Source organism: Aethalodelphis obliquidens, unplaced genomic scaffold (genome assembly GCF_003676395.1).
Source record: "Aethalodelphis obliquidens isolate GAN/ISIS:26980383/991018 unplaced genomic scaffold, ASM367639v1 scaffold15, whole genome shotgun sequence".
Lineage (NCBI taxonomy): Eukaryota > Metazoa > Chordata > Mammalia > Artiodactyla > Delphinidae > Aethalodelphis > Aethalodelphis obliquidens.
In genome coordinates, this window is record NW_020837959.1 from 32264795 (window position 1) to 32277111 (window position 12317).

The following is a 12317-nucleotide window of genomic DNA, read 5'->3' on the forward strand; positions in this document are numbered from 1 at the left end:
CGTTTTTTCCAGGGTTAGAACTTCTACAATTTTAACTGACTTTTAGATTAAGTCCCTCAACTCAGAGACAGTCAAGCTAGGGAGATTCACTCCTCCATTTCCAAGCAATAAAGAACCCACAGATCTCCAATGAGAAATAAACCAAGAGAGATTTTGGCATTTAAAAATTGACAAGCAAGAAGAATGAGGAAGAAAGGAGTAAGGAGGGGAATAAGGAAAGCGATTTAGGTAGCAATAAGTGGGGATAAAAGTGCAAAGCTAACAATCCTCTAAGATTAGGAAGTTTGGCCTGAGCGGCTCGCCTTCCCAGTGCTCTCAGTCAGCAAGCAGCTGAGTGGGGAGGGGGAATCCATGCTTTTTAAGTTTCCTGGGACCAACCTGCTTCTGTCAAATCAACATGGGTCGAGACATTCTTAGTAATAAACTGTACCACCAGTACTAAGCTGTAATAAACATAAGCATTGTACCCTTGCCATACTGGTGTGGAGAGAAGTTATATTATATAGATTCTCATATTTCCGAACTAAAAAAGACCTTGATGAATGGAAAAAACTGTTACTTGTCTCCCAACATCAAGTTTTCCCCTCTTTCTCAGGTAACTCTGGTTTTTATTAGAGACAACAATCTGTCCAGTTAAAGACTTACACTTCCCAGCTTCCCACTCCAACCATTATCATGGAGCTATAGTCTTGGGAGGGAAATTTATTTTTGTAATGCTAGAATGCGACATTTTCATCTTCGTATCCCTGATGTTCAATGTACTGGTAAGCTTTGGAGAATGAATGAGTGGCTAAAAATACTGTTTCTTCATCAATCCCAGACGGACACTTTTCCACATTTTTCATCTCTGAAGCTGGAATGCATCTTACAAACTACAGCACATAACAGTTTAACTTGGCAGTGTTTAACCCTAGCAATACACATAGTGGTCCGTCTTCCAATCCAGGTGGCTTGGATTTGATGAATTAAGGAAGAGTAATTCTTCTACCATATAATACTTCCTCCCATATTTGACAGCAAATATATTACCCCAAGGGGTCTCTAAGCAGGACAACCCTAGTGCTCATAGACAAGAAACACAGGAATGTAGAGCAGGCAGCTACTCTGGAGAGCAATTTGGAAGTACACTTGAATTAAGTAGACATATACCCTGTGAGCCAGAAATTCCACTCCTTAGTATATATGTCAAAGAAATGTTCACACCAGGTCCAGAAGAGGAATGTCTAAAGAAGGCCACGCTGCATGTGGTGGCAAGGAGCTAGAGGCAGCCTGGGTGCCTATCGCTGCGGGAATGGGTGGACGGATGGGTAGACACACACCTGAACTGTGTAGCTGCTGGAAGCAAAGCACAGACTTGCACGTGGTAACATGAAGGATCTTAAAAACCGCACTGAGTTGAAAGAAAAACTATAAAAGAAATAAAATCTAAAACAAAACATGCAATTCAGATTTATGTAAAGGTAAAAAATAAGAAAAATACTCGTGTTCAAGATAAATGTTTATAACAACCATAAGTTGAGTATAACCTTTAAAAATTGTGAATCACTATGTTGTACACTTGAAACTTATATAATACTGTAAATTGACTGTACCTCAATAATTTTTTTTAAAGAATAAATGTTAAAAGGAAAAAACAAACATAGAGAAAGGGAGGAAGAGAAATGAATTATGTGAATAAAAAGAATAAATGTACAAAATAAGAAGTGATCTTGCAAGGATCAATGATGACTGTGTGTCATAAGCTCAGGAATATGACTAACTTAATCTTCTACATTTTCAGCCCAACCAGAAAACCACAAAAGTAAAAAACTATACTAAGCACCATGGGATACAATAATAATAATATACAGTGCTGAATAAATATAACTACTATTATTTATTATATACCAGGCATCTAAGAGCTTATGTGCCTTGATTAATTTAATCCTCCAACAACTCCATGAAGTAAAAACTATGATTATTCTTATTTTACAGGAAATCAGGGAATAAAAACTTAAGGAATTTGCTCAAGGTAACTATAAGGGCTGGGATTCAAACTCAAACTGTGTGTGTCTGGAACTGCAGCTCTGATCTGTTATACCAGAAAGCCTCTCATGAATAAACCACCATGCCAATAATGTAAACGTTACACTTTAAAAAGGAGAGAAGCTATTTATAACCAAGCACAATGCAAGCTGAAAACAAATAATTTAAAAAGTGGCCAAACAAAATGTAATTTTCAATGTGGTATACAGTTGGCACTTAATAGAATATTTGTTGACTGAGTGGGTAGATTAACAAGTGGGATACTACCTCAGGCTTCTTCAATGACTTCCATTGAAGGAGGTCTTAAGGATAGAGATACATGAGCCAGTAACACTGTGGCAGTCCATTTGAAGAGTAAAAACAATATGACTAAGGGAAAAGAATGGGAAACCACAGGATACACTGATAAAATACCAAGTGACCTAGTCTAGGTAGGTGACTTCATAAAGAACCTAAAAGGAAGTCTTAGGAGGTTTACTTGGATGGAGCATAGGCATTAGACTTCTTGGTGTTAATCCCACCTGGCTCCATCACTTCCATCTGAATGGCCTTGGTAAGCTATTAACCAGTTATGGTTCTGTTTTTTTCAACAGCAAAATGAGGTTAAGTCACTCAGTTAAGAAACAGCTGAGCACTTACTAGGTGCCAGGGACAGTTCTAAGTGCTAGAGATACAACAGGGACTACAAAGAAGTCCCTGTCCTCAGGATCCTTACACTTTATTAAGAGAGACAAATACCCAACAAACAAGGCAGGTAGTCCTATGAGCATAGATGTAAGGCACAGAAAATAAGCAGAGTGAAAAAAATGAGAATATTACTTTAGTTAATAACAGCAACAATGACTAATACTTATTGTGTACTTACTAAATATCAGTCTAACTTATGCTATTGATTCATTTAATATGAGAGGTCAGAGAAGATCCCCCTAAAAGCTCCTACACCTCAAAGAGCTGTATGGCTTAAATGAGATAATACATGAAAAAGCTCACAGAACAGGGTCTGGAACAGAATAAGCACTCAATAAATGTTAGCTACTAATATATATATTTAAATGTACCTAAATGATTTCTTTACATCATCAAGACCTTGGGATTTAGGACATTTCATTTTCCTAGAGAGGCATGGTCAAGAAATTTTTCTAGCAGCATGATACTTATACATAGGCAAGAACTAACCAAGACTGACTTAACAAGAGAGAAGGTAAATATAACTGAAACAAAATGGGGAGGGGAAGAGATAGGAAGAGGTGGGATCAAGAGCAAAGATGGAGGGTTTACTACTGGAAAGAAAAGACTTTCTCAGAAGACAGAAGTAGTAAGAGTTACAATGTTTATCCTGTCTTTCTGAAATCACTATAAATTTTTTATAACTAGCGACAACTTTAACAGGCCTTACATAAAACACTCCGTAACTGTAAATAAACACACAAGGCAGAAAAACAAGGACTAGGGCATCCCTTGTTACTTGGCAGATACCACTTGTTAAAGAATAGGGTAAGTGAATTTGTTACACTTGGTACTATGACACAGTAACTATCAAAGAGCAAGATATAAAGAAACCAAATCTCCATGCTAGAGGACTAAACAGATTCAGTAATGTAATAATGATCTTGATTCTCCCTATCCAACTAGTCACATCAGGGTTAATTCTCAATGAAGCAGAAAAAACTTGGCCAGAAAAAAACACTGGAGAAAATATACCTCACACATAATACATTAAAAAAACTGAGCCTAGGGGCTTCCCTGGTGGCGCAGTGGTTGAGAGTCCGCCTGCCGATGCAGGGGACACGGGTTCATGCCCCGGTCTGGGAAGATCCCACATGCCGTGGAGCGGCTGGGCCCGTGAGCCATGGCCGCTGAGCCTGTGCGTCCGGAGTCTGTGCTCCGCAATGGGAGAGGCCACAACAGTGAGAGGCCCGCGTATCACCAAAAAAGAAAAAAAAAAACAACTGAGCCTACAGAAGGAATTCATCCCTGCCCACCTTTAAGTCACCCCTTCTTTCAAGACTTTTTATTTGGTACATAGAACTATTATTCACTTCCCTTCTCCTTTTATTTTACTTATGTATTTAATAAATTTATTTATTTATTTTATTTTTGCTTTGGGTCTTCACTGCTGTGGGTGGTTTTTCTCTAGTTGCGGTGCGCGGGCTTCTTGTTGCGGTGGCTTCTCGTTGTGGAGTGCGGGCTCTAGGTACACGGGCTTCAGTAGTTGTGGCACGTGGGCTTCAGTAGTTGTGGCTCACGGGCTCTAGAGCACAGGCTCAGTAGTTGTGGCGCACAGGCTTAGCTGCTCTGCGACATGTGGGATCTTCCCGGACCAGGTCTTGAACCCATGTCCCCTGCATTGGCAGGTGGATTCTTAACCACTGTGCCACTGGGGAAGCCCCCCTTCTCTTTTTAAAAACAGCTTTTTTAAACTATGCAAGAAAGTATAATTCTTTTCTTGATATTTTAAATTTATCATTTTAAGTTCAGATTACATAAACTTAATTCTTATATATCTGCAGTTTCAAGACAATAAAGCACACAGATAGCAAATTTACACATGATCTTACCTTTGTAAGATAATCAACCTTCAAATTGTCGATCATCATATTTTTCTGTGATAGCTCTATTTTCAGTAACTGAATATTATGAAGCAGTTCTTTCCGTTCAATTAGCTGCTTGGTGATTTTGACTTTACCGTCTCTCTCTTCTGATGAGGAAATATCATCTGTAGGAACTGTTGTTTCTAGACTAATATCTTCAGATTCCAGAGAGCTAGAGATGTTCAGTGTTTTTGATGGCTTGGCAACTTTTTGAGACATTTTTAATTATTATGGGACACTTTTCTTCTCCAATTCTATTTCAATTTTCTGTAGATTAAAAAATATTGATTTAAACGTACTCAAACATTCTCTATGGAAAGCATAAAGTATATCAAAGAGATACTAAGGGTTCCCTAAGTAAATATTAGGCAAACTGGAGGACCCCAAATCTAGGGCAGATTGGTTAAGTTACTGCTCAAATCAAACATATTAAATCAAACTCATTAAGTCTTATTCTAAAACATACTTTTTTTAAAATTAATTTTTCTTGGTGTATAGTTGCTTTACAATGCTTTTTTTTTTTTTGAACCCATACTTTTTATGAATAGAAAACCCAGTTCCTGGGGGCAGGACTCTTACTTGGACTAAACAAAGAAATGTATGAGATAAACAATAAAGCCCTAAATCGCTAGTACCCAGGAATACTACTAATAAAAGCAGCACATGAAGATAGAGAAGTTTCTTCTGAGTTGGTCAGGGGAAGGTTATACAGAGGTAGGACTTAGAATCTTGAAGGATTTGGAAAGGAGTAATAAAAAGGGAAAATCATTCACATTTTAAGGTTGGTATAGAACTGATGAAAGTGTAAAACAACAGAGGGACATAGTAGTAGTCAGCCTGGTCCAAGCCCATGTGAATCTGAGTAGTGACTCCAAACACAAACACACAGAAGGGTTGTCCCTTATACATAATCAAGACTGTGGAGGACCTTGAATGTTTCAGTATGTTCGAAATTTATTCTACAGGCAATGAGGCATCAGTTAAGTTTTTTTTAAAAGGGAAATAGTGAGATAAAACTTTTTTATAGACTTGCAGATAGCAAAATGAAAACAAGAGAGTAAAAGACAAATTCCTCGAACTCCTTACCCTTTCACAAAAATTTCAGCAACTCCCTCGTTTTAATACTACACGATATAATAAATTACTTACGGTATTGTAGATATCAGTTTTTCTAAACTGAACGATTAGAAAAAAGGTGTGTGGAAGGGAAACCTAAGAACTCTGACTGGATCGGCTTCCCTCGTTTTTAAAGGGAAAGGGATAAGGAAAGGCGAAATCAAAGACAGGCAACATCACCTGGGATACAAAGGGTCCGGGACTGGCACTGCCCACACGTGCGGCGTGAAGAATAAAACCCGAATTTGGCAGCATCAGAAGATTCCTTGTCCCAGGCACAAAAGGAAGGGGCGAGCCGTGAGCTACCTGGAACGCTTCAATTACTCCACGTCGCAGGCTAGAGAAGCCGCCACCGCTGCTACTTTAGGTGAGCTGAAGGTGTCTCCAGACAGCAGCTCGGGTTGCAGTCTCTTAACGAGAAATCACAGGTCGGTGACCGTTACCACCCGTAACCAAAACAACCATTTCCGCACAGGGAGGAAGCTGCAGCAGGCAGATGCCCACGCTACCGGAACTCAGCCCTCCCGCGTCCACCCAGGCGCGGGAAGCAAAGCATGCTGGGAGATGGAGTCCGGAGGCGGCCCCGCTCAATTCACGGGCGGAAATGGCTCCGGGCTCCTCCCATCTACCCGCTTTCGCCCAATCCTCGCAGCCCTCAGAGAGCCAACCAACGGCTGTCTCGAGGTTTCCCCGCGAGAGGGGTTTACTAATATCCTGGAGGGGGAAGGAGCAAACCTCTGGGTAAAGTGTAGTTGTGCGACAGGGTTCCAAGCTTGACATTTTCCGCCGGAAGAGAACTGTTGAGGTCGGGATTCCAAGCCGCGAGGCAAGATGCTCAAGTCCAGGACTTTCTTAAAAAAGACGCGGGCGGGCGGCGTGATGAAGATCGTGCGCGAGCACTACTTGCGAGACGACATAGGCTGCGGTGCGTCTGGATGCGCGGCGTGCGGAAGTGCGCACGAGGGGCCGGTCCTCGAGCCGCAGCCCCTGGATCGGGTTAGCAGCCTCTGCCCGCAGCCGCACTACTTGCTGCCGGACACCAACGTGCTGCTCCACCAGGTGCGCCGGTAGGCGGGCGAACCGCGGGCACAGCGGCGCCACCGGGAGAAAGGGAGATAGGGAGACTGATGCCCAAGGAGGAGCGTCTTGGGCAACATCACGTACTTAGGGAGAGGCAAACCCCGTCAGGACCTATGCCTCCTGCCCCCCCAGGCCGAGGTTCTTTTCCATGTACTGTTTTGTTTTGGGGTTTTTTTTTGAGTTCTTGGAGTTATAGGAATTTTAAATACGTCAGTTTTCTAACTCCTGGTGTCTCTTCTGCCTTAGATTTTAATGTCTGGAGGTCGGGGACCTGGGCTTCTGTGGCCTCCAGCCTGCGACCCCCAGGCAGCTTGTAAGTGCCTACGAACGAAAGCTATGTGGGCCAACGTATTACTTTATTAATGAAGTTAATTCTACAAAGTTTTGTAATTAGCCTATTTACATGTGTACTTTTTTAATGGACCTGAAGGGTTTTCTGTTGCAAAATAGCTCCTTATTTAATGTACGGTTAGTGTTTTTTTTTTTAACCGGCAGAGTTTCACGTTCAACAGAAGCAATTTATGAATGAACAGAGGAAAAATTAACTCTTCGTTTATTTATTTATTTGTTTATTTATTTAAAAGATTGATGTCCTTGAGGACCCTGCCATCAGGAATGTCATTGTGCTACAAACAGTTCTCCAAGAAGTGAGAAATCGGAGTGCTCCGGTATATAAACGAATCCGAGATGTGACTAATAACCAGGAGAAGCATTTCTATACATTTACTAACGAGCACCATAGGTAGGGGGGAAATTATGTCAATTATCAGAAAACTATAGAATTAGCTAAACTGGGGGGAGAGTTCCTGGCGGTAATCTGTGACATCGTCAGAAGATACACCATAGGTTTCATACTTCTGAGAGTAATATTTGGTTCTTACAGAGTTTACAAACCTTGCTAAGGTCACATAGGCATTGATTGGGTCAAACCCAGAACCAAAGTCTCCTGGCTCCTCGGCTATGGTAGGTACTTTAATTTCCAAAATGTTTTCATTTTGAATTGGTTTTAGCATGAGTCGAGCAATAGGATTTTGGAAGACGAGATTTGCCTAGGTTCCTGGTATACCATATTAAGCAAATAACCAACAAAGGTTAATAAAATATAGGAGTTTGTAAAGGAAAGCTTTAAAAATATAAAGCAGATATATTCTTAATGGGCTCTTAACAGTTAAACTAATACCTTATAACAGATCATATTGACGACAATAAGGTTAAGAAATAGAATTCTTCATGTTTCAGATTCAAGACCTTTGTTTGAACTTAATGTGTGATCTTAGAAAATATGATATTGCCTGTTCCTTATGTTACAGAAATAATTTATGATGAGTCCTAGCTTACTTTTTTTTCCTTATAAATTTATTTTATTTATTTATTTTTTGCTGCATTGGGTCTTCATTGCTGCGCACAGGCTTTCTCTAGTTGCGGTGAGCAGGGGCTACTCTTCCTTGTGGTGCGCGGGCTTCTCATTGCAGTGGCTTCTCTTGTTGAGGAGCACAGGCTCTAGGCACAAGGGCTTCAGTAGTTGTGGCACGTGGGCTCCAGAGCGCAGGCTCAGGAGTTGTGGCACACAGGCTTAGTTGCTCTGCGGCATGTGGGATCTTCCTGGACCAGGGCTCGAACCCGTGTCCCCTGCCTTGGCAAGCGGATTCTTAACCACTGCGCCACCAGGGACGTCCCTAATTTACTTTTATTAGATCAGAGTTTCTCAATGTTGGCACTATTGACATATTGGACTGGATAATTCTTTGTTACGGGAAGGCTGTCTTAGGAATTGTAGAATGTTTAGCCGCATCCCTGGCCTATATGCACTAGATGCCAGTAACAGACCTCCCCTTCCCCACCGATCCACCGAGCTGTAACAACCTAGAATGTCTCCAGACATTGTGAAATGTCCCCTGGCGGGGAAAATCACTCCCTGGTTGAGAACTGCTAGATTAGACAGTAGATGTAATAATGAAATCCCACTGGAATATGCAAATTAAAAATATTTAATTTCTCAAATTTCTCTTCTTTATTCTTTTTTTTTTTTTGTGGTACGCGGGCCTCTCACTGTTGTGGCCGCTCCTGTTGCGGAGCACAGGCTCCGGACACGCAGGCTCAGCGGCCATGGCTCACGGGCCCAGCCGTTCCGCGGCATGTGGCATCTTCCCAGACCGGGGCACGAACCTGTGTCCCCTGCATCGGCAGGCGAACTCTCAACCACTGTGCTACCAGGGAAGCCCTCTCTTCTTTATTCTTATATCCCACACTTAAATACTGTTGTTGTAAAGAACATCAGTTAAGCACCTGTAGACTTCTTATTTCTGTCTCCTCTCGAAATCCAGAAACAGAAACTTCACTGTTTTTTAGCGCTTAAAGACCTAGTGTCTGTGGAGCATGATCATTGGATTTTTAATCCAAGGTTAGCAGTTTTGTTAGCTTAAGTGCAGTGAATAGAGCTTAGCAATACTGGGGTTGACAGGAAGAATTAAGACACTCGAGCAAATCTCATGTCAGGTTGTTGCTCAGTCACGCTAAAACCAATTCAAAAATTTATGAGTGTCTTTGATAAGCTTAAAAGCATTATCAGGTTTATTTAATGGTGAATAATAAAATAATTCTGAAAACCATATAAATAAGTACAGAATTCTAAAATTGAGCCTATAATTTTTAAGAAGTAGGTAGAAGTTGTTGTGGTGAATTTTGTTATTGTACTTAAATTTAGCTTCAAAGATCAGATTTAAAGAAATAAGTATGCTGACATTTGATAGCTCAGAGTGGATAGACTTAGAAGGAATATACAATCATATCTGTATCTGGTCTTTCAGTCCCTAGATGGTGTTTGTCATTTATTCATGGTTTACCATGGATAATTTATGTGCATTATGTATTTAATAACTATACATTAATCATATCATCACAAATCATCTAATCATACAATCAATAGCTTTTAGGAATTCCTGTTAATCTACAGTTTGAATGAAATCTCATTATCAGACCTGCAAAGTTTTAGTATAGTTTTTTTCCAACAGACTATTACTTTTTTAGTGTCCCAACCTCAAGTAGAAATTCTGATCTTGAATTTTTCTTTTGGTGAAAAAAATTTATTTTAGTCTTTTTTATTGCTCCATTAATGTGATTTTCTTCTTTTCCAAGTAAGTTGTTGTCTTAAAAACGTGACTAGAGGGATCTTATTTGTTTCCACTCTGAGTTATAAATGTGAATACATTCAAGAGAAAAAGATGTACCATTGACGTTAAGTTTAGTAATTATTAAGCATTTATGTCCTAAGACTTTTTACATGTGTTTGATTCTGTTGTTTTCCATTTGTTTCTTTTTTTTCCCTTTCTATTACACTTAGAGAAACTTATGTAGAACAATTACAGGGAGAAACTTCTAATGACAGGAATGATAGAGCCATTCGAGTAGCAGCAAAGTGGTACAATGAACATTTGAAGAAAATGTCGGCAGAGAATCAGCTGCGAGTTATCTTCATAACCAATGACAGGAAAAACAAAGAGAAAGCCATCGAAGAAGGGATACCAGCTTTCACTTGTAAGTCTCCATGGAGACTGGACTGTTAGTTCATGTTTGCAAATGCATGTAAAAACTATCATCAGGCCCATAATCAGATGTTCATTTGACCATTTGGTATTTTCATAGTCCTATATAACTTAATGTGATATTTTTGTGTTTTTTTTTGTTTCTCAGCATTTCTAAGCTAAGTGAGTTGTACCACCAGTGGCTATTAATTTCCCTATCAAGACTTGGAATTGGCTTAGCAATGAAAGCTTATAGATATACTTGACCCACTGCCTTTGGGCGTGACCACCTCAACAGAGGGCTTCCCCCCCACCAAAAAAAATTGACATATGTACTGTCACAAACAAAAGAAGGGGAAAAAACATATCTAAGGAGGAAAAAAAACCACATTTGAATTTATCAAGAACAAAAAACTTATTTTTCAGGTGAAGAATATGTAAAAAGCCTAACTGCTAACCCCGAACTCATAGATCGTCTTGCTTGTTTGTCTGAAGAAGGGGTATGTTTGAGTTTGTTTTATTTTGTTTTTGAAAAGTGAAATTATTAATGTATCCACTTCCGGATGTTAGGCTCATAGTTACCAAATTTAAAAATTGGAATATCAGTGGGTAAGCTGGAATTGGAATAGGAGTTGGGTTATAAACAAGAGTGGCTCTAATAGACTTCTTATCAAAATGTCCTAAAGACTTGACTTTCTCAAATAGCGCTCTTTACTGATATATCCTCAGCAACCCGAGTAGGGCCTGGCACAAGGTGGCACTATCTGTTTGATTAATAAATGAAGGAATTCATGGCTGGCTTGTGATGAGTAGGTATTTGACAAAGAAGTGGTGGGCACTGCAGAGAGAGCATACAGTTGTAGCATCAATTCCATAGGAGGAGGGAGGGAGTCATAAGAGGTAGAACAGGAAGGCAAGGGGCCAGATAGTGTGGACTTAACAATTTATTCTGTTAGTAATTTTTAAACTGTCTTATAAAGGTCTCCCTAAAAGGCTTCTATGAAGAGAAGTTAGCAGATAGGATTCTGGGCTCCCTACCTTATATTGTCAGGCTAAAAGACATTAAAGGTGGATGAGAGTGTGTCTAGGAGGAACAGAGGAGAAGGACCAGAATTGTTACTTATTTGGGAGACTACTCCAATTTCGATTTGTAAGATGATGCATTGTATCAAGGGCAAGATTAGAGGCAGAGGGATGAGAAAAGGGATCACTGCCATAGTGGACTTGAGAGGGAACCATTAAATTTTGTGAGCCAATATTTCCTTGTATGTAAAGTGTGCTTAGCAATAATGACTTCATAGTGTTGTTATTAGGGTTGAATGAGGTGATAACAGTTGTGTTCATAAAATTCTTATCTCAGTGCCTGGCAAACAGCTATGGTAAATGTAAATGGTAGATATTATTGATATAAAAATAGGTTTTATGTAATATAACATTATACGTACATCCAGTCTTTACAGCATTTTCTCCATCCCTGCTTGTCTTCAACCAGCTACTTTACAAAACTAAATGGAAGTGAGAAAATAAAAGCTGGGCTTGATTTTTAGAATACAGATTTAGGATTATCCTGTCTAATGAGTAGCCACTAGTTGCATGCGGCTGTTTAAATTTAATTCAGGTTAAAACTTCAGTTTCTCAGTTGTACTAGTCAACTTTCAAGCAACCAGGAGCTACTTGTGCCTAGTGACTACCATACTGGAGATCACAAAAAGAACACTCCCTTTATCACATAGTTGTTTTGGTCTAGAAGAAGAAACAAGGAGTAATCCAACATTGGTGATTCACAGTATTTGATTATGCACTGTGGTAGGGTTAGTGTAGGATATGGTGAAATTACAGTTGACTCTATTGTAACACATGTGTGTTCCTCAAAGTCACTGTGCCATGCAAAATTATATAATGAAACCCACAGAGCTTAGGGAAAATGTGGTTAGGGAAACACTCAGAAACTTCATGAAGCGGTGAAAAGAGGGTTATCTAAATT

At 39.9% G+C, this 12317-nt stretch overlaps 2 protein-coding genes across 9 annotated transcripts in view; one reads left to right on the forward strand and one right to left on the reverse strand.

Moving 5' to 3' along the window:
• The window catches only part of PIBF1 (progesterone immunomodulatory binding factor 1), a 213458-nt gene extending 206885 nt beyond the window's left edge, over positions 1–6573 (reverse strand). For 3 of the 5 annotated variants that reach the window (XR_003434692.1, XM_027116087.1, XM_027116088.1), the window contains exons 1-2: positions 5913–6240; positions 4584–4883 (exon numbers count right to left, since the gene is read on the reverse strand). Coding sequence is in view for 4 of the 5 variants with exons in the window: in XM_027116087.1 (XP_026971888.1) it covers positions 4584–4835 (252 nt within the window). In the remaining variant the exon portion in view is untranslated. Of the gene's footprint in view, positions 1–4583; positions 4884–5912; positions 6241–6467 lie in introns of those variants that run through there. The other 2 variants (XM_027116085.1, XM_027116086.1) reach the window with 2 other exon arrangements.
• DIS3 (DIS3 exosome endoribonuclease and 3'-5' exoribonuclease) overlaps positions 6266–12317 on the forward strand; it is a 28187-nt gene continuing 22135 nt past the window's right edge. Inside the window, exons 1-5 of one of the 4 annotated variants that reach the window (XM_027116083.1) lie at positions 6266–6791; positions 7059–7125; positions 7397–7554; positions 10153–10346; positions 10760–10833. In XM_027116083.1, coding sequence (XP_026971884.1) covers positions 10253–10346; positions 10760–10833 — 168 coding nt within the window. In that variant the 5' untranslated portion in view covers positions 6266–6791; positions 7059–7125; positions 7397–7554; positions 10153–10252. Of the gene's footprint in view, positions 6792–7058; positions 7126–7396; positions 7555–7715; positions 7776–10152; positions 10347–10759; positions 10834–12317 lie in introns of those variants that run through there. The other 3 variants (XM_027116081.1, XM_027116082.1, XM_027116084.1) reach the window with 3 other exon arrangements.